Here is a 22,761-nt window from a genome sequence, read left to right as displayed (position 1 = left end):
AATAGGGCAAACATGATATTAATTAAATATATGCTTATAAATATTTCAAGCAGAAACATGTATCAGTTGGTTTGGTTTGTTGTTTAACGCCTCACTCAGCAATATTCCAGCTATATGACGGCGGTCTGTAAATAATCGAGTCTGGACAAGACAATCCAGTGATTAACATCATGAGCATCAATCCATGCAATTGGGATCGATGACATGCATCAACCAAGTCAGAGAGCCTCACCTCCCGATCCCATTAGTCGCCTCATACGACAAGCATAGTTGCCTTTTACGGCAAACATGGGTTGCTGAAGATATCTTCTACCCCGGATCTTCTATATGAATCAAAATTGGAGTAAATTTCCCATACTTGATACATCTAAAGAAATTTAATTCACTCACCAGTTCTCTCTCAGTTGGTCGATTTTGGAAAAGCTGCTAAGAGTTCATTCAGCTCATCCATGTTTGCCAATCTGATTTTCTTAAATAGAAATATAAGGATATTATATGTCAAGTTTGTGTAGCAGCAGTGAGCACTTAGCTATTATGGTGATGATGTCAAGAGGTTGAGGGGAATATTGCTCAAAACAGAAAAGTAACATTTAAATAAAGCTTTGGCCATACACAGATATCAGGTCCTTTCCTTAAGTCATACATCTTATCTCATATATTTGCACTTGTACATACAGTCCTTATCTGGAGCCATGTAGCAGAAATAATTTCCCAGGGAAAGTAGTTTCACGTTAATAGCCATAGCCACATCCATTGAAAAGCAGTGAGAAAATCCCCATATTGACATAATATTGAACAGATCCTGTGAAGTCTGGTTACCACAAAACAGATTTCATTTATTATATGATGCCAAAATATATGTAGATTACATCATGGTAAACCAAAACTGCAAATAAACGTTTATCATTAAAAGATCAGATACAAAGGTATGTACATATTACAAACACTTGTATGCAAAAAATAGCAGGAAAGTATTGGGGACAAGTAATTTTATGCAGTTTCATTGCTTGTAAACATAGGCAAAGGGATAATGATAAACTGACATAATATATCTTTAGTTAGAATAAATCAAATTTGAAACAAGGCTGTGGGTGATTTTCTACAATGGATAATGTCCTGAAAAATCTGTACTGAAGTATGTTCCTCAAAGTTTTACCATTTATTTGAAATTTGATTAAATAAATGACATTCTAAATTGTTTTGAATTATATATTTAGCATCATACCTTTGAAATAGTACATTTAAAAAAAAAAATTCAGTATTTCATCAAAAATCATAAATTACTTAACTAGATAAGACTACCATACCCCCCCCCCCCCCCCCCACCTAAAACACACACACACACACACACACACGCTAAAAATCCATTCTGAAATAGCCATATCTCAAATCCTCAATCGATCGATACAGATACCATACATAGGTATAAGATTTCTGATCGATTATAGGCCTAGGTCTATGTAAGGTATCCAACAGATCTTGATAAAATTGCCCACACCTGTAATACGCAGTGATCCGTATACTAAAAGAGCTGTCCTTTCATTTCGCCCATTATCCAGAAAAAGTTCAAAATTCGCAAGTAACTATGACATTAAAAAACATAAATTTTATTTTTTTTATTTAAACTTTTCGGTGATCGAAAACCAAACTCGGCAGTGAAGCTCCGTTCATCGATCAGTAGGAAACATTAGCTGAATCGCATGACATGCACACGCAATGCTGAAAGTTTCCGAAAGCCTCGTTATGAATTTCATGTTCACTGCTTTTTGCGCCGACAGCAATCACAAAATTGACTTGTAAATTCGAGTTTGTAATCAATTTCCTAACCTCATCCATCCCCACACTTAACAAATACGCCTGTGACAATGACAAATAAAGCAATGTTCATTCAAAAATACTAATGTAAGTAAATGTTTGGCTATTCATTTGCTTGCCGCTGTAATACTCTCACCCCGAGATTGCGACTCGTTGGTTGAACATCGCTGAATCTACATGGAAATAAAACATATCTTGTCATGTTTAGTATTTGCCCATATCCCCGCGTTTTGCTAGAAATATGTATATGGTGTTTAAAAAATATAAATAGAGAATCTAGTGAGGATGCAGTGTCACGACATATTCCACGGATTTTGACACTGACGTAGAATTGACAGGAGTGTTTCTCAAAACCTCCAAAACACATAGGCCTAGATTTCTCTACTCACATTGACACTTATGAATGTACACTGTTTCTCGTTTCAATTGTAAGGTTTGAAAATGAAATAAACACCTCGTAAATACAGTAATGAAGTAAACACTTACCGCAAAATAGATTTTCCCTCAGCCCTCCACACATCATCATTTCGTCGTCTGCTTGAAAAGACGCGCGTGAGTAACAGCGCTCTCTATAACAAGAGTAGCTTCCCTTGGAAACATTTTGTGAAAACGTTGGACCAACGTAACATAACCGCTCGCGATATTCCAAACTTTTGCCAATATCATGTAATTTGCTGAATGAATTGTAAGATGTGACGAATCCCGTCTGTATCTTCTCTGTCTGTTGTATATGTGCAGCCAAAATGGTCAGTGAATGTGCTTGATCTATTTAATTTAAAAATTAAAAATAAAGTTAATATTTTGATTTCGAATAGAATTATTGTATTATTCGTAAATATACTTGATCTATTATTTGTCACATTGTAATCGACAAATGTGTTTTTTTCTTTTATGTTATCATAACAAGATCAAATCATATATCAGGTTCAATGTCAGTGCCAGTCACCAGCATTGGCCCGACAGCGGACCGCTGCAGTTTGCCGATGCCGATATTGCCGGCGGTTGCCGATGCAAAGCCAACGTCGGCCCGATGTAGGTGTGCTAGCTGGGGGGACACTGGAACACACAACCAAGGCTGAAGTGAAGGATAGGAACACTGGAACACAAAACCAAGGCTGAAGTGAAGGATAGGGACACTGGAACACACAACCAAGGCTGAAGTGAAGGATAGGGACACTGGAACACAAAACCAAGGCTGAAGTGAAGGATAGGGACACTGGAACACAAAACCAAGGCTGAAGTGAAGGATAGGGACACTGTAACACAAAACCAAGGCTGAAGTGAAGGATAGGGACACTGGAACACAAAACCAAGGCTCAAGTGAAGGATAGGAACACTGGAACACAAAACCAAGGCTGAAGTGAAGGATAGGGACACTGGAACACAAAATCAAGGCTGAAGTGAAGGATAGGAACACTGGAACACAAAACCAAGGCTGAAGTGAAGGATAGGAACACTGGAACACAAAACCAAGGTTAAAGTGAAGGATAGGGACACTGGAACACGAAACCAAGGCTGAAGTGAAGAATAGGAACACTGGAACACAAAACCAAGGTTAAAGTGAAGGATAGGGACACTGGAACACAAAACCAAGACTGAAGTGAAGGATAGGGACACTGGAACACACAACCAAGGCTAAAGTAAAGGATAGGGACACTGGAACACAAAACCAAGGCTGAAGTGAAGGATAGGGACACTGGAACACGAAACCAAGGCTGAAGTGAAGAATAGGAACACTGGAACACAAAACCAAGGTTAAAGTGAAGGATAGGGACACTGGAACACACAACCAAGACTGAAGTGAAGGATAGGGACACTGGAACACACAACCAAGGCTAAAGTAAAGGATAGGGACACTGGAACACAAAACCAAGGCTGAAGTGAAGGATAGGGACACTGGAACACAAAACCAAGGCTGAAGTGAAGGATAGGGACACTGGAACACAAAACCAAGGCTGAAGTGAAGGATAGGGACACTGGAACACAAAACCAAGGCTGAAGTGAAGGATAGGGACACTGGAACACAAACCAAGGTTAAAGTGAAGGATAGGGACACTGGAACACAAAACCAAGGCTGAAGTGAAGGATAGGGACACTGGAACACAAAACCAAGGCTGAAGTGAAGGATAGGGACACTGGAACACAAAACCAAGGCTGAAGTGATGGATAGGGACACTGGAACACAAAACCAAGGCTAAAGTAAAGGATAGGGACACTGGAACACAATACCAAGGCTGAAGTGAAGGATAGGATCACTGGAACACAAAACCAAGGCTGAAGTGATGGATAGGGACACAGGAACACAAAACCAAGGCTGAAGTGAAGGATAGGATCACTGGAACACAAAACCAAGGCTGAAGTGATGGATAGGGACACTGGAACACAAAACCAAGGCTGAAGTGATGGATAGGGACACTGGAACACAAAACCAAGGTTAAAGTGAAGGATAGGATCACTGGAACACAAAACCAATGCTGAAGTGAAGGATAGGGACACTGGAACAGTGAGCGAGTGAGTTGGGTTTAACACTACTTTGAACTACTGTTACAGAAACTAGGTTCTAGTGGAGACAGCTTTCACTGTAACAGAACCTAGGTTGCAGTGAAGGATGGGTGCACTGTTACAGAACCTAGGTTGTAGTGAAGGATAGGTGAACTGCAACAGAACAGAGACTGTGGACGTCTTCTGGAGAGTTACAATGGCAGGGCAGTGAGTGGTGGTATTACCTGGTTTCCTAAAGTATGGCTGTCCTGTGTACAGTTGCATCTGTAGGGCAGGGTCGATATATCACAGTGCTCAGCATGGCCATGGCAGTCACATCTGAAACAAGCATGAAATACTCACATCCCCCGCCAATATGACATGTCGGGTGTGTGCAATGCATTAGCTCCTATGAACTATGTTCACTGGGCCTTTTTGAAAAGAAATATAGTACGTTTTTCAAGATCTGCTCCGGAAACTAGGATTACTGCCATTTTCAGTCTAAATCAAAGTCGTTGCCATGGAAACTCGAAAAATAACTTTTTTTAAAATCCCAAACTATCAAAAGGCACCAGTTCACCACTAGATCTATCAATGTGCCAAGTTTGGTGAAGAAATATGGTACGGTTTTCAAGATCTGCCTAATAGAGCACTACTGCCATTTTCAGTCTAAATCAAAGTCATTGCCATGGAAACTCAAAAAATAACTTTTTTAAAAATCCCAAACTATCAAAAGGCACCAGTTCACCACTAGATCTGTCTATGTGCCAAATTTGGTGAAGAAATATGGTACGGTTTTCAAGATCTGCTCCGGAAACGAAATGTGACGGCCGAATGGCACCCATTCCACTTCGTGGCGGGGGATAATTAGAAACTGACTGTATAGCTGTATATCCCATAGTATTTACCTGGCACTGACTGTATAGTCACATATCCCATAGTACTGACGGCACTGACTGTATAGTCATATATCCCACAGTGACTGACCTGGCACTGACTGTATAGTCATATACCCCATAGTACTGACCTGGCACTGACTGTATAGTCATATATCCCACAGTACTGACCTGGCACTGACTGTATAGTCATATATCCCATAGTACTGATGCCTGATTTGAGCATCCTGTCCTACGTAGTAATGGTCTCGGAAGTTGATACGGAGTTTCTTGGCCCTGACAAACTCGAACAGCTCTGGTGTGTTGTAGAATTCGTTGTGACCTGGTCTAGCCACTGGCTCTGGTGCCAGGATGTTGAAAGTGATGTTGCCACGGGAATATGGAATTTGCTCACCTCCCCTGAAAGCAGAAAAATAATATATATGACAAACCTTTTCTAATAAGGCACAGGAAAGCCATAATCTTTTGAATTCACAACTTTGAAAGGTTTTCTTCCTCTGCTAGGATCTGAGAGGTTCTGTAAAAGAATGTCCAATTTTGTATATTTGCATTTAGCACTAACTACTAAATGTCTTTATGGCGCATATTCAAACCATGGGCTAATTACCTCTGTAATTCAAGTACCCCTTATAACTAAATCATCCCCGGGTCAGCACCCTGCACTGTACCGGTGGCACTACACCTTACGTTTGGGGGCCACAAGCGTCACCCTTCCCTTGTTCCCCCAACTATAGCTCACCATTTGCGCACCATCTATCTTCAAGTACACATGTGTTTAGCCATACCTAATTGCTTTCGCTTTGTTCGTTTTCTTTGTTCACAATCGCATTTGTTTTGCTGATTTACACTTCAAATACCATCCATTTCAGCACTCGTTGTATCGGATTTATTTAGCTCCACTCTCGAAGTTCACCCCAGGGACATTTACCACTTGTTGATTACTGCCTACATCAACTTGACTTTCTGTGATGCCTCTCAAGAGAAGCGCAGCCATCAACCCCAGACTCGTGACCAACCAAGCAGGCAAGGACAACCGGGAGACAAACCCAGGGAGTATGTATAGTACAGGAGGCCAAAGCCGATGGTGAGTTTTCACATAACAGGAATATCGAAGGTGGCATGTCCAAGATTCCTCCCAACATATATATATATTTGCTGTTGGCACGGTAGTCACTTTGGGACCCCAATTTTATAGCTTTTACCAGCGGTCAAACAGGAATTGCAGATATAAGGACCAAGGGAAATCATTGCCTCGGCAATGGACAATGAATGTTTGGACCAAGGTCTAAGAATTGTCAGTCATCCTCTATATATGCTTGGCCTCAGCATTAAACACAACCAAAATCTATAAATCTTTGCCTATAGTCTCTGAATGTTTAACCTAGATCTGTACATGTACATCTCATAATTCTTTCATATTACTATAGTTATTTTGTAATGGCATGACAGATAAATGATAGTGAAATGAGAGAATCGTGTGGTCTTAACTTTTGTTGAGTAGTATATTTGACAACACTCTAGCTAGGTGTAAAGGAACACTCATTGTGGTCTGTGATTTATCGGCGGTGGGTTTGCCTAGTGGTTACACATTCTGCCATCACAACGAAGACCTGGGTTCGATTCCCCACAAGGGTACATTGTGTGAAGCCCATTTTCTGGTGTCCTCCGCCATGGTATTGCTGGAATATTGCTAAGGGCGGCGAAAAACAACACTCACTCAGTCACTGTGATGATGTTAGAAATCCAGTGGTCTCAAATCATGATATTTTCTTAATAATCTCTATGACAAAACATAACAATGAACACCTCACAATGCTTTTCAGACCACATACCATCCAAACTGTATACAGTTGACTGAAGTTGGCCGTGGCAGGGGACCATTGTTTGGTTGACCAAAGAAGGTCTGGCAATTGTCAGCATACAACTGCCACAGTTCCCACTCATCCGAACCATTCCGCTGACGCTCAATCACCACCCCCCGGGGCTGGGGGCTGTAGAACTGTATCACCACATAGAACACCTGACATAAAACAAAGAATAACAGTTATCAGCAATGTAGAATTCTTGTGATATCACTCCATCATTCTTTAATTTATTTCCCAGTAACAATATGGTTTGGAAGCTTTCCTTTCAAAGGAAATGCTTACCCTTTTTGCAAACACCTGGTGTCATCACTGATTTTCGTTCATATAATTTTGCCTCTTCCACCCAATTTGGAATCTGTTTTGGAGGACAATCCAGACTGGTTATTCTCTGGCATTGACATTTTATATTTATACACTAATTGCATTGAGTTGTACCTGTTGTTTCAACACATCCATAGCAAGGGCTATGTTTTTTTTTTAACTACATGTGCAAAATCTCTACTATGGCGACCATGTTGATAATTTGATCAGAAAATTTGCAAGAGCCTTTGTAGACATATACATCTGTGCCGGGGTCAAATGGGCAAACAAGTTTAGGTTCTAAAGCTTAGATGTTTCAAAGTAGATGAAAAAATGCTGTAAAATTAGACAAAGAGGGGTACATAAATGCCAACGCCAGTGCATAAAACAAATCATATATAAAAATTCATTATGAAAGATCTTGTGTGGATAAAGCACGAATATCTGGACTGTTTTTTTCTATATTAAATACTTATATACACCTGACGAAATCACTTGTTTATATATATAAATTTTGGTTTAAGAAATAACTGATGAGGGGGAGTTATCTATCATTCAATAAAACACGGCGGGCACAGTGTTTTATTGTGCGATAAACATTGACCTCAAGTTGTTAATTTCTTATATGAGATATTAGTATTATGTATAGCCTCTTTAAGGCTGTTAATACATGCTTTAAAAATATTTACCCATATTTTAATGATGACTTCCTGAATACAATCCTATCTCGGCAATGTCGGACAAGTCCATTTTATGAACAGGGGGGATAAGTTTTGGTATTTCCTTAATATTCTCACAAGCACGAACAATTGACAGCCATTACCTGTACCTGCTCTCCCATTACAGATTGTTATATCTTGCCCAGTTTTTGGTGCGATTGTTTGGCCATTGCATTTATTTGTGTTGCCCAGCAACATATAAGGGGAACAACTCACTACCCTTTTAAAAATAGGACCGCCTCCGTGGTCTAATGGTAGAGCGTCCGCCCGGAAAGCGGAAGGTCTGGGGTTCAATCCCCGGCCGCGTCATACCAAAAGACGTTAAAAGATGGTACTTGTTGTTACCCTGTCTGGCGCTCGGCATTAAGGGGCTAAAACAAGGACTGGTCGGCTCGGAGTCAGTATTCTGTGGGGTGAGTGGGGTATTCATGTTAAACTGCGGCATGGTATCTCAGTGAGCTAGCACTATAAATCGGCTTCAGTCCGGACTAGTACAAGCAGCCACACAAACACACACATGTACATGCACGTCGTTATATAAGTGCAATAATCTTGGACGCGACGTTAAACCCCATTTCACCTCACCACCTCACCTTTAAAACTAGCGTTGTTTTTCATTCTTTGCAATTTATCGCATAGTACTGAACATTAACATACAACATGAATGCATGATAAATTTTTATGGATAATAGGCATGAAAAAGTGTCGCATAGTCATGTTTTAAATATGTTTTGCATCACTTTTTCTAAAGTTAAATTGCCCCAAAGATGACCCCTCGTGCTTCACTATGCCACTGACCTGAAACTCATCCCCAAGATCAACTGTGATGTTCACTTGGCTGAAGAACTTAGAGATCCAGATGCTGTTACTGTCCCCGTCATTAGCGTACTCCAGCGGGTGGGACTCCTCGTTGATGCGAAGTCTGTCTTGACCGGCGTTGTCGGGGAGCCCGTTGGGAATACAGTAATGGGTCTGCTGCGGTTTGACTCGAGGATGTGATCCCGGACATCGGCACTGGGACTGGATCCGCACTGGCGGTAGAGTGCCTGTGTAGACTTCCTGTATTTCTCTGTAAAGGATAGGGCTCATTTTATATACTGAATATGTATCTGATATAGAAATATAGACAGTTCAAGTGTAACTGATTGGCTGACTCAGATATTATGAATACTCTCTATCTTAAAGTGCATGTGTGTACATTTCTGTATATCTTGAGCCATTTACTATGTAATCTTAAAGGGAGACTTGGCAGGCCCAACAATTTGGATTCTAGTTGTTCAGTCACCACTTTGTCTGCATGCTTAGGCTTAAAAAATATAAGAATTGGTTCTCACCCAATGTTTTTTGAAAATATAGTGTGGGCGGTGTCTTTTTTTTTGGTTGTTGTTTAAACTAGTATGTAACCAGATAAACAGTTGTGTAACCAGATAAACAGTTGTGTACTATCAATCAGGGAAAGGGCCTCCCTGCGTAAATGTATTCCTTGATGAGTGAAATAATGGAATACAGTATTTGACTAAAGGATTTTTTAATATTTAAAATGAAATAAAAATGAAACGTGCGGTGAACTTTATGATGATGCGAGCAGTGCCTGATTTAGCCTCAATAAAACATAATAATGTTATACAAAATTTATGTCTAGAGATTAATGATACCCTAAACACACAGAAACAATGTATGAATTTTGCACATGATTTGTTAGTTTGTCCATTGCTAAACATCGCTCTCCGCAATATTAGGGCATTGTGACACAAACCTGCAATTATTTGAGTGTGGACAGAACAATCCAGTGATTGGTGTTGTGAGCAATGATACATGCGGCTGGGGAATGATGACACGCAATCAACCAAGTCCCCAAGTCTGACAACCAGATCAATGTGGTCACCTTTCACAACCAACACAGTTTGCTGGGGACCTATTCTAACGCAGAATACCCATGGGGCTTCACACATGGTATTTATTACAATGTTCAAGAGTTGAATTTTACAGCTCTTTAGAAAAGGAGGGGTGTTTATTTACCTCAACATACACATTCCATATGTACGCAACTAAAATGTGGGACAATTTGCATATTTGGTAGTCATCATATTTTGGGGGGAAATGAATTAAACTTGGTACACCGCATCCCCTACAAAACTTCCAAATGTATGTTTACTGCAACTGGGCTGGTGCACCCTGCACCCCATCTACATCTGCAGATGAAGGTGTGACTCAGGCAGCAGGCTGTGGAGCAGTGGCCATCCCTCACCCCTCAAGCAGTTTCTCATCATGTCCGAGTTGTGAGTTGTTTCCTCTATATAGTTCTAGGGCTTGCATTTCGGTCAATCTAAGCCATCCCCGGGATCCACTCCCATGGTTCTTACGATCTTAAATTACCTGCCCTTGATTTTCATTAACATGTTACCAACCAATCAAAAGTCGAGTTTAGGAAAGTGAGTTGTCAGTGAGTTTTTCAAAGTTGTATTTCTTGAAAAACTCTATCGTAATCAATGGGACTGGCCGCCATGTTGTTGATATCGCCAAGCCAACATTGAGGCTGGTTTGTAGCTCACATTATGATTGGTCTGTTACACTGAGTAGCATAGCAAATCCACTGACTAATGCAAATCAAGGGCGGGTAATTTGAGATCGGGAGGATCATAGGAATGGATCCAGGGATTTGTGTTGGACTACCAAAATGTGAGCCATGGTGATATAGAGTATGAGTTATGGACATTTGAAGTCTTACCTGTTTGTCAGTGTAGTGGAGTAGAAATGGAAATTCTGTAGTCTTCCAAGAAATTGCCCCGTGCCTGAAAACATAAAAAAAAAGATATCAGTGGTCAATATCTTGCAGAACACTCATGGAACACCCATATCCCTGCCAATATGCTCAAGTGAGTGTTTGTTTGTTTGTTGTTTTAACGCAGCAATATTCCTGCTACATGATAGCGGTCTGTAAAAAAAGAGTCTGAACCAGAAAATCATGTGATAGTGAACATGTCTTGTGAACAACAGTCCTGGCCAAAGGGGTACAATGACATACAATCAACAAAGTCACTAAGACTCAGCCTTAGCCTCTTACAATCACCATTGGGCCTCTTCTAACCTGGAATCCCCACAGGGTGCTGGTGAGTGGAAGTCTCCAGTCCCTGAACACAAAAGCCACCTGGAATTTGTTCTAGACACTCGATGACACGGACTCAAAAAGTGATTACCATATTCGACGTAATAAGTGCCGCTCTCAAAATTAGAAATAGGGGGCACTTATAGGAATATTATTTTGGTGGAAAAAAACAGAGTTGAAAGATACATTTCATGGTTTATGCTGATGGCCTGAACTGTTTATATACGACAGATATATTTTTCCAGAATTTAATTGCCCATGATTAAGGGTACTTATAGCACACGAGTGCGTATTACACACAAATTAATAAGTCTTGTGTACATTGATCAATCGGAAAGAGTGCTAATTGGGATTGTTCACTTGCCAATATATTAGCAAATATCGCCGTGGCGCTTATTAGAGCGGGGCGCTTATTACGTCGAATACGATAATACACTGCTAGCTGACTGGTACCTTTAGTCATCTCAGCAGGAAGATGTTACTATGAGCAATCACTTTGAGCAGGGGTAATCAGTCATTATGAGATCTTATGGGGTTATCCTTTTGTTTCGATGAAATTAGAAAAAGAATATAAGAGACAAAATAATAAAAAAATGGACAAGTCATTAGTTGACCATATGACCAATAAGTAAGGATATACAAATGGTTCATGATTTATAATTCCATTCATTGATCTGAACAAGACAGTTCCATATGGACCTGTTCCTATATCTTTCAATGCAGATTTGTTTTTACAGAGGTCACTGAGGGTAACTGGTCAAAGAGGTCATGAGAGGTCATTGAAGGTCACTCACCATTAGACCTCTTGCCCATTCTGTACTGTCCAGATACATCTTCAATTTGACTGATGAGGGTGAAAGTTCGAACAGCTGAGAATCCTGGACCAAGGCCATTTAGGAAGAAACTGACTGCAGTGTTGTACACCTGAAACAGAGGAGAGGGTGGATAAATATGTACAGCGACTGGGTAGTGATGGTAGTGATGGACCATTAGGGGTATGTGTTTCCACATCTTAGATATAACAAATTAGGAACAAAAATTGTATGGTCCTTGGTGATAATACATATATTTCATTCCTAATATACTAATAGAAAAAAATAACTTAGCTTCATAAAAAGTTCAATAAAAATTGATTAATTTTGAAAATAAATAATGCTTCTTTCAATACATACTCAGAAAAGACATCTCCTTGACTTTAAGGTCGTGATTCAAAATTTACATGGCGTACAATTTGAATCTTTTGTTTGGTGCATCATACTCATACAAGTGTTTTTCATGTGAACAGCACACAATGAATGTTTAGCTATCAGCTCCTTGATAAAAACATTTTTGTTTAACTGTAAACAATGCCAACGGCCTCCTTAATATCAACCTCTATGCGCCGGGGGTATGCTACGAACAGTAATGGTGCAAAACAAAGTTGCCAGACATTTTAATGTTCATCTAAACACAATATCATCACTTTGGAGATGTTATCTGCAGCAGGGAAACACTCACGACTTGCCAAGGGCCGGTCATCCATGTGTGACATCACATCAACAAGACAACCATATTCGGTTGGTTCATCTATGGAATCGACACCAAACCAAACCCATGACTTGCCACAGGCCGGTCATCCATGTGTGACATCGCATCAACAAGACAACCATCTTCGGTTGGTTCATCTATGGAATCGACACCAAACTGCCACATTAACAGCTTGGACAATTACTGGGTTGAAACCAGTTAGTGGCAGAACCGTATGAGAGAGCACAATATCTGTCCCAAATCCAGTGATATACACCTTATATTGACATTGTTTATTGGAATGTTATACCACCTCCCTTTTAGGGCATGTCTCCCTAGCTGCTGTCACCAGGTGTGGGTTTTGTCAATGATTTTGTCATGATAAAACATTGATCAGACCAATGACCAAATATAATGTTATTTTCAACAATAAAACATTTACACAACTTTATATGAAGCACAATTACTTTTCTCCACTAGTATATGATATTTATGATATGGAAACACACAAAGGATATAATCTCTTTATCATGATTTGTAAGTCCTAGAATAATGGACGTTTAAGATATAATTTCAATCAGTTAGTAGCTTTTGAGACTCGCGTATGAACACAAGTTCTGAGTGAACCACCTAACTTATCATATAGTGACAAATGACAAGCAGCCATGGTTGTCGCCATGTTTTAGCAACTCACTGGGCAACGCCTATCTAGGCATATTGGGAATGTTAGTCAACAGTTTATTGAGTGAGTGAGTGAGTATGGTTTTACGCCGCTTTTAGCAATATTCCAGCAATATCATGGTGGGGGACACCAGAAATGGGCTTCACACATTGTACCCATGTCGGGAATCGAACCCGGGTCTTTGGCGTGACGAGCCAATGCTTTAACCACTAGGCTACCCGGCCGCCCCTCAACAGTTTATTGAGAAAGAAGGCATCAGATTGATATCTGAAGATAAAAAGCAGTTCCTGCTATGCAACCTCATTTGCATATCTATTGGGCATGATTTATTGGATAGGTTTATCGCATAGATAACACAAGCTTGTATATGATAAATACCTACCCTAGTCCAGTCAAGCCCAGTTAATCCAACATGGTTGGTTGCATATGTTTATATTGAATTTACAAGTATATCGAATTAGGCCTTCCAAACACTTGTGTTAATGTTTATTATATTTGTAAATTTATTACAGGCTTTGCTTGTGATTATGGTTAACCAGACTGTGTTGGCCCAGCAAATACAGGGCCATGTGACAGTCAGGTCATCTTCATCATACAGTAGGTTCACATAACTCATAAAAGGTCATCTTACAGAAGGAACACATACCTGATAAAAGGTCATTTTACAGTAGGGACACATAGCTCATAAAACGTCATCTTACTGTAGGGACACATACCTGATAAAAGGTCATCTTACAGATGGGACACATAACTGATAAAAGGTCATCTTACAGAAGGAACATATACCTGATAAAAGGTCATCTTACAGAAGGGTTACATACCTGATAAAAGGTCATCTTACAGCTCGGACACATAACTGATAAAAGGTCATCTTACAAACATAAAGGTTACATAACTGATGTAAGGTCATCTTAAAGAAGGTCATAAACTAACATAAAGGTCAGTTGACTGAAAAAAGGTCATCTTACTAATAGAAGGGTCACATTGCTGGGAATAACAGGTAAGCATATATATAACTGATCATCTGTTAATATGATAAGCTAAACAAGCATGAAATACTCGCATCCCCCGCCAGTATGACATGTCCAGTTGTGTGCAATGCATTAACTCCTGTGAACTATGTTCACTGGACCTTTTAGTAATGGCCTAATTGCAGCACTAAAAAAGTTATTACTGGTCTTCTGCAGATTATGATAGAATATGTAACTGTATTTGTAATGAGTAAGGATGAGACATATGGACAAAGAACTTCTTTATTACAATTAGGAGCGATGGTTTCAGTGTAGGTTCTAACACCGTTATCAAGCAAGTGCAGTACAGAGTATGGTTGACAAGAATATATAGTGTTTATACAGTTGAGAAGGTTTAAGATCAGTTACACTGTTGTATTTGTAATGAGTTGTGTTTCTGCATGAAGTTAGTCAGTGAATGCAACAACTGTGTCCATGACACTTTTGGAGGAACATACACTCAAGCAATCCAAAACTTACCAACAAAAAAAAGGAAATGTATTCACTACTGTGAGATGATATTATGTGCCAAGTTTGGTTGACATTGAAACTCGAAAGAATTAATTTTTTTAAATCCCAAACAATCAAAAGGCACAAGTTCACCACTAGACCTATCTATGTGCCAAGTATGGTGAAGAAATATGATACAGTTTTCAAGATCTGCTCCGGAAACGAGGACTACCGCCATTTTCAGTCCAAGTCAAAGTCGTTGCCATGGAAACTCAAAAAATGATTTTTTTAAAAATCCCAAACTATCAAAAGGCACCAGTTCACAACTAGACCTATCTATGTGCCAAGTTTGGTGAAGAAATATTGTACGGTTTTCAAGATCTGCTCCGGAAACGAAATGTGACGGACGCACAGAAGGATGGACAGACAGCACCCATTCCTATATCCCCCTTCCACTTCGTGGCGGGAGATCACAATAATCTGTATCTAAACAGTGTATTGAACATACTGGAGATATTTTTGAAACAAAATCATTGAAATGTGTCCCTAAATCAATAGAATGAATTGCTGATATCATTGAATTCTTGCAGTTTGTTTTTTCTATGAAGTAATCAAAAGCCTATATATCAGTGTGGTGATATGACAAAGATGCAGGACAATAGCAGAGGCCAGGACTGGAGACAGCTGGTGGCCGTCGACTCATGCATGGCTTCAGACCACACCTCAGACACCTACATATTGTAAATCAATCTCTGTCTGCTTACCTGAGAATCAACGTCATTACGGAAATGAAGCATGTGCAAATAGACAGAATTGATTTAAGTGAATATGAAAATACTTACTGTATGGAACAAGCTGGCACATCTGTGTGGACACGCCCCTTTGCTGACAGTTTACATCAATAACAGGAACGTGACTATAACTTACTTTTCAAGTTGGATAGGTAGGTTCAGTGAGGTAGGGTCTTCACCTGGTGACTTGGCTAACAGACTGGTGGAGTTCCTGGCCAGGGATTTAATATTGCTGGCTGGGTAGAGGGGTTTATGTTGAGGTAAGGGGGACTTATTGACCATTTAGGTCAAGATTATGGGTGGGATAAGGGTAGCTTGTTGACTGATGGAGGTCAAGGTCATGGATAGGATAAGGGTGGTTTGTTTACTGATGTAGGTCAAGGTTATGGGTGTGATAAGGGTGGCTTGTTGACTGATGTAGGTCAAGGTTACGGTTGGGATAAGGGTGGCTTGTTGACTGATGTAGGTCAAGGTTATGGATATAGGATGAGGGTGGCTTGTTGACTGATGGAGGTCAAGGTTATGGATATAGGATGAGGGTGGCTTGTTGACTGATGGAGGTCAAGGTTATGGATATAGGATGAGGGTGGCTTGTTGACTGATGTTGGTCAAGGTTATGGATAGGATAAGGGTGGCTTGTTGACTGATGGAGGTCAAGGTTATGGATATAGGATGAGGGTGGCTTGTTGACTGATGGAGGTCAAGGTTATGGATATAGGATGAGGGTGGCTTGTTGACTGATGATGGTCAAGGTTAAGGATATAGGATGAGGGTGGCTTTTTGACTGATGTTGGTCAAGGTTATGGATATAGGATGAGGGTGGCTTGTTGACTGATGTTGGTCAAGGTTATGGATGTAGGATAAGGGTGGCTTGTTGACTGATGGAGGTCAAGGTTATGGATATAGGATGAGGGTGGCTTGTTGACTGATGGATGTCAAGGTTATGGATATAGGATAAGGGTGGCTTGTTGACTGATGTTGGTCAAGGTTATGGATATAGGATAAGGGTGGCTTGTTGACTGATGTTGGTCAAGGTTATGGATATAGGATGAGGGTGGCTTGTTGACTGATGGAGGTCAAGGTTATGGATAGGATAAGGGTGGCTTGTTGACTGATGTTGGTCAAGGTTATGGATATAGGATAAGGGTGGCTTGTTGACTGATGTTGGTCAAGGTTATGGATATAGGATAAGGGTGGCTTGTTGACTGATGTTGGTCAAGGTTATGGATATAGGATGAGGGTGGCTTGTTGACTGATGTTGGTCAAGGTTATGGATATAGGATGAGGGTGGCTTGTTGACTGATGTTGGTCAAGGTTATGGATATAGGATGAGGGTGGCTTGTTGACTGATGGAGGTCAAGGTTATGGATATAGGATGAGGGTGGCTTGTTGACTGATGGAGGTCAAGGTTATGGATATAGGATGAGGGTGGCTTGTTGACTGATGGAGGTCAAGGTTATGGATATAGGATGAGGGTGGCTTGTTGACTGATGTTGGTCAAGGTTATGGATATAGGATGAGGGTGGCTTGTTGACTGATGTTGGTCAAGGTTATAGATATAGGATGAGGGTGGCTTGTTGACTGATGTTGGTCAAGGTTACTGATGAGGCATATTATTGATGAACCTAAATTATTAACTGGATAAGGCTGACTGAATGATACTATAATAACTCAATAAGCTATGGCAACTTGACTCAATGAAACACATTGGTGAAATGTAGTGGATCTATCAAAGTAATGAGGAAATATCCTATTTCAAAGCACTGTTGAACTACAAAGTATACTGTTCAACATTCTCTTCCACCTGAATCACAACAAACAGATCCTGCTCATCTTCATTGCCAAGTGTGCAAGCTACGCTGTGCTTGTTGTGTATCCATGGTTCAGCCTAGATATTGTCAGTCTGATAATCAGACCAATCCATCTCCACCTGAATAATTCATTGTTGCTTAATTAAAACCCCTGCTATCTCCTCAGGTCAGATTCTGGTGACTTCTAAAGCACAAATGTTACACAGTAGCCTGCAGGTAATTGGACCTAGATAGTAGGTCTGCTGCTCTAAGACATATACCTTCTGAATGGACTAGACTGTTAACAATTAGCAATAACAGGTTGCATTTGTAATTGAGGGACAGATTATTTGGTATTCTTTGCGGAGAGGGACGGCTGGGGTTTCAAAATAGAAAAAAAAATAGAAAAAAAAATGTGCTTCAAAAGAAAATGTAAAAATTAATTTTGCCTAAGGTTTTACCCATAATTATAACTGTTTGATGGATGTCCTTGAAAAAGCACCATGTTGTTAAACTGACATGATTTGGCCTGTCAGAGGTATACTTATGGTAAGGTCAGATTTGTTAAAACTTGTTTTAAAAATCCACCGACTCCTAAACAACTAATGAAAAGCAGTGTTTCTTTATTCAGTTAACCAGAAATAAATAAAATGTTAAAAAGAATTCTATTATTACATAAAAAAGCCAATCCTGAACTGAATTTTTAGGCCAAAAGTTGGTAAAACAAAAAAGAAAAAACCTGGCCTAACATTGCGTATAGCATACTGACAAAATTGACTTACCTGTAAACAAGGAAGACCCACTCTGACTCACCTGTATAGCAAGGAAGACCCACTCTGACTCACCTGTATAGCAAGGAAGACCCACTCTGACTCACCTGTATAGCAAGGAAGACCCACTCTGACTCACCTGTATAGCAAGGAAGACCCACTCTGACTCACCTGTATAGCAAGGAAGACCCACTCTGACTCACCTGTATAGCAAGGAAGACCCACTCCTGCTGGGGGATTGTTTCATCCAGGGTGATTGTGGCTGGAGACGTTCCTTTGTAATGGAATCTCACACCACTCGGATTGACACCCACTTCAAATATCACAGCGCCTGTGTCACCTCGAACCTTCTGTAAAATTGGGCTTGAAAAAAATAGAAAGAACAATAGTAACATTGCTGTGTACAAGATAACAATTCACATTATAAAATACATCTATTCTTGTCATCCTGTACAGGAGGAATAGGGGATGTTTGGCTAATCTTGTCCAACAACATGTTAAATCTCAATGAATGACCTAACAGACTTGACCTATCTTTTACACTAGTGATGTAATGATATGGCAATATAGAGTTGTACTGCGATAAGTGGCCGACGATATAATTCATAGATTTACAGCCCCTGTATTGCGATACATGATACGTTCCATGAAAGTTATTTTTTTGTAAACACATATGGATATAACAGAAACTGTTCGACAACCAGCTTACAGATTCTTTAGCATTTCCCGTGTGGCTAAAAATAACATAACATTCACAGTGCCCTCTAGCGTATATGTTTCTGCCCAATAATATCCCATCTTTGATCTCTAAAATTCAAAAACAAATTATTCAGGGTTGTGATTCACCCACAAAAAGGAAGAGTATCAACTTATGAAATAAATGTAACGTACTGGGATACAAATCGTATCACACCAATAGTATTGGGATACACTTCGTATCGCAACCCCACCATATCCTGCCACTTAATGTCCAATAACAAGATAAATTTCATTGAATGACATAACAGACTTGTTATTTTCGGGATTTAGGATCTTATCCATACAACTTCTGTTTAGATTGTAACATGTAAATGTTTCTCACAAGAAATTAATTATGCTTTATAACACATAATGAAACGTAATTTTAAGCGAATGACAAATGTTTTCTTTATATTCCCGTGGATCAAACACGCTATCTTCTTATCTGTAGCCCAGTGAGTGTACATGTAGGCTTCAGAGGTGCTGATAAATCACAATGCTTTTAAGAATGTCTTTTTCCAGTACGGTACGCCAGCAACAGATATTTTACACCTGTTTTCATTAGGGTGTTTGAAACATAAAAATATTGATAAATGTTGTAAGTTTCTTTTTTCAGTTTATAAGTTGGATAAAACACTTCCCCTCAAGATTTTATGATGTTTAAAAACAAAATCCTTGATTCTATTTAATATGTATCTACTTATCTGCTGAGTTTTTATGTACTAATCTTACTCTGAAAACCACATACCCAGTGATATCAAGGAAAGTAGCTCCATCATACAGTGTTCTTTCACTCAAGTCAAATGCTGATTTAATAGTTTCAGATAAATACAATCACTAACTACATACTACAGGACTGTATGTTTGTACTTCATCTTCTTTGAACATGCATGCTGTCTTCATCACTATCATTGAGATGAGTAGTATACATATATATATATTACATCATGGAACATCATTCATGTTGTTTTCTCCTGTGTGTGTTGGCATACCACCAGTAGTATGAAGCAAGCATCTGGGTTTTATCACATGAGTGTTTTTGAGTAAGGGAACACATTTTGATATTTAAGGGGTACTGTCGGTGGGAAATGTCAGTCTGTAAATAATTGAGTCTGGACCAGACAATCCAGTGATTGACATCATGAGCATCGATCCACACAAATGGGATAGATGACATGCATGAATCAAGTCAGCGAGCCTGACCAACCGTTACTGACAACCTCTGGTAAACCTAGTAACCAGCTCATCTTCCAAACCCAGGTTTTGTAATAGAGTATTGAAATCTAGGTATTGAAATGGGTCACTGCTAAACCTGCTTTGAGGTTTTACATTTAAACTGTAATACCTTAGTTTTACAATTGATGTTTTATAACCTTGTCTCTTGATGTTAACACAGTTGTGTTTGATGATTGATTAAAAGTGACAATTTTTTACACGAAAATTCCATGACATAAATTGAACCTGCAAACTCACATATTAAGTTCAGTTTCGTAACCCATTGTTTTCCCACTGAGCTACAGAGGCAGGTGATGAGAAGTTGTTCAATTTATCATGTCATGACTCCAGCCAGTCCCTGCTGCATGTTTTTTTCTCGCGGACACCTTGAGCAAACTCCTTTAAAATTTACATACACTGTATGTTTTCACTATAAGGTATGTCAATGTTTTCTTATTTTTTCTGGTATTTCTTGTTCATAAGTTGGATAAAACACCCCTCCTTTGACCCTCTGGCTTTTCCCTCTCTCATGGTTTAACATTTTCAACCAAAACCTTGGAGTCGTGTTTTATCCTGTTTTATCCTATCTCTAACACATTGTAGCCTGTAGCCTTGTATTAACTATATATTTTTAACCCAAGGGTGTGTCAGTAGCCTGGTATTAACTATACATATTTAGCACATGGGTGTGTCAGTAGCCTGGTGTTAACTATACATAATTAGCAAATGGGTGTGTCAGTAGCCTTGTATTAACTATACACTTTTAATACATGGGTGTGACATTAGCCTGGTATTAACTATAGAATATTAACACCAGAGTGTGTTAGTAGCCTGGTATTAACTATAGAATTTCAACACAGGGTGTGTCAGTAGCCCGGTATTAACTATAGAATTTTAACACATGGGTGTGCCAGTTGGTCTGCATTGGAAAATGAAGGAAATTTAGGTGTTTGTTTGTTCATTAAGTTTGTTGTTTAATGCTTCACTCAGCAAAGATACCATCCATATGACTGCTGTAAATAATCAAGTCTGGACCAGACAATCCAGTGAGCAACATCATGAGCATTGACCTATGCAATTAGATTGACATACATTAACCAAGTCAGCGAGCCTGACCACACCATACCATTGGTTGCTTCTTACTTCATGTAGGTCAGGGTTCTGAATTACATTAATCATATAAGGTGTCAACAGAATCTTATCCATGTTTTTTTGCTCATGACATAAAAAAGACTGAGAGTCCAAATGAAAAATACAGCATCATCACACTGGGCAGCCTTGTGGTTGAAGAGTTTGCTTGTCATGCTGATTGACGGGGTTCAATTCCCCAAATTCCCCAAATGTGAAGATCATCTCTGAAGTCCTCTGTGATACTGCTACAAGTGGCGTAAAACCAAACTCCCTCACTCACTCATCACAAATGTGTGCCAGTAGCATGATCAAAGTAGAATTATCAAATGGGCATGCATATCTGACATGAACATAGACTACTTTCTTCTGATGATGTCAGTAGGCCAATATGAACATAGAGTACCATCATGTGATGATACCAGTAGGCCAATATGAACATAGAGTACCATCATATGATGATACCAGTAGGCCGATATAAACATGTACTACTATCATATGATACCAGTAGGTTGATATGATCATGTAGTACTATCACATAATGATACCATTAGGCCGATATGAACATGGAGTACTATCCTATGATGATACCATTAGGCCGATATGAACATGGGGTACTATCCTATGATGATACCCGTAGGCCGATATGAAAATGTAGTACTATCATATGATGATACCAGTAGGCCGATATGAACATGTAGTACTATCGCATGATGATACCAGTAGGCCAATATGAACATGGAGTACTATCCTATGATGATACCAGTAGGCCGATATGAACATGTAGCACTATCATATGATGATACCAGTAGGCCGATATGAACATGTAGTACTATCCTATGATGATACCAGTAGGCCGATATGAACATGTAGTACTATCGTATGATGATACCAGTAGGCTGATATGAACATGTAGTACTATCCTATGATGATACCAGTAGGCCGATATGAACATGTAGCACTATCATATGATGATACCAGTAGGCCGATATGAACATGTAGTACTATCATATGTTGATACCAGTAGGCCGATATGAACATGTAGTACTATCTTATGATGATACCAGTAGGCCGATATGAACATGTAGTACTATCGTATGATGATACCAGTAGGCTGATATGAACATGTAGTACTATCGTATGATGATACCAGTAGGCCGAAATGAACAGGTAGCACTATCATATGATGATACCAGTAGGCCGATATGAACATGTAGTACTATCATATGTTGATACCAGTAGGCCGATATGAACATGTAGTACTATCATATGATGATACCAGTAGGCCTATATGAACATGTAGTACTATCATATGATGATACCAGTAGGCCTATATGAACATGTAGCACTATCATATGATGATACTAATATGACTATGCAAAGTTGGTCCACTTGTCATCCTAGTGCAGCAGCACTGCATCTGTTTCACCAACAATGTGTGACACTGTGTGATTTCCTGACACACAATCATACACCTGACATATTGTTTAACACAGCAT

The 22,761-nt window shown here is 39.5% G+C and overlaps 1 protein-coding gene across 1 annotated transcript in view; it reads right to left on the bottom strand.

Moving 5' to 3' along the window:
- The window catches only part of LOC139441966 (usherin-like), a 114,831-nt gene that overhangs the window by 80,494 nt on the left and 11,576 nt on the right, over positions 1–22,761 (bottom strand). The window contains exons 3-9 of the mRNA XM_071222710.1: positions 18,385–18,544; positions 11,977–12,106; positions 10,805–10,868; positions 8,875–9,145; positions 7,025–7,212; positions 5,364–5,591; positions 4,542–4,635 (exon numbers count right to left, since the gene is read on the bottom strand). Coding sequence (XP_071078811.1) covers positions 4,542–4,635; positions 5,364–5,591; positions 7,025–7,212; positions 8,875–9,145; positions 10,805–10,868; positions 11,977–12,106; positions 18,385–18,544 — 1,135 coding nt within the window. The remainder of the gene's footprint in view (positions 1–4,541; positions 4,636–5,363; positions 5,592–7,024; positions 7,213–8,874; positions 9,146–10,804; positions 10,869–11,976; positions 12,107–18,384; positions 18,545–22,761) is intronic.

The sequence above is a fragment of the Haliotis cracherodii genome, unplaced genomic scaffold (genome assembly GCF_022045235.1).
Source record: "Haliotis cracherodii isolate W230 unplaced genomic scaffold, xgHalCrac1.p SCAF_5, whole genome shotgun sequence".
In the NCBI taxonomy this organism is placed as follows: Eukaryota; Metazoa; Mollusca; class Gastropoda; order Lepetellida; family Haliotidae; genus Haliotis; species Haliotis cracherodii.
Note: the sequence above shows the minus strand (reverse complement) of the source record. Positions and strands in the feature narration are given on the sequence as shown.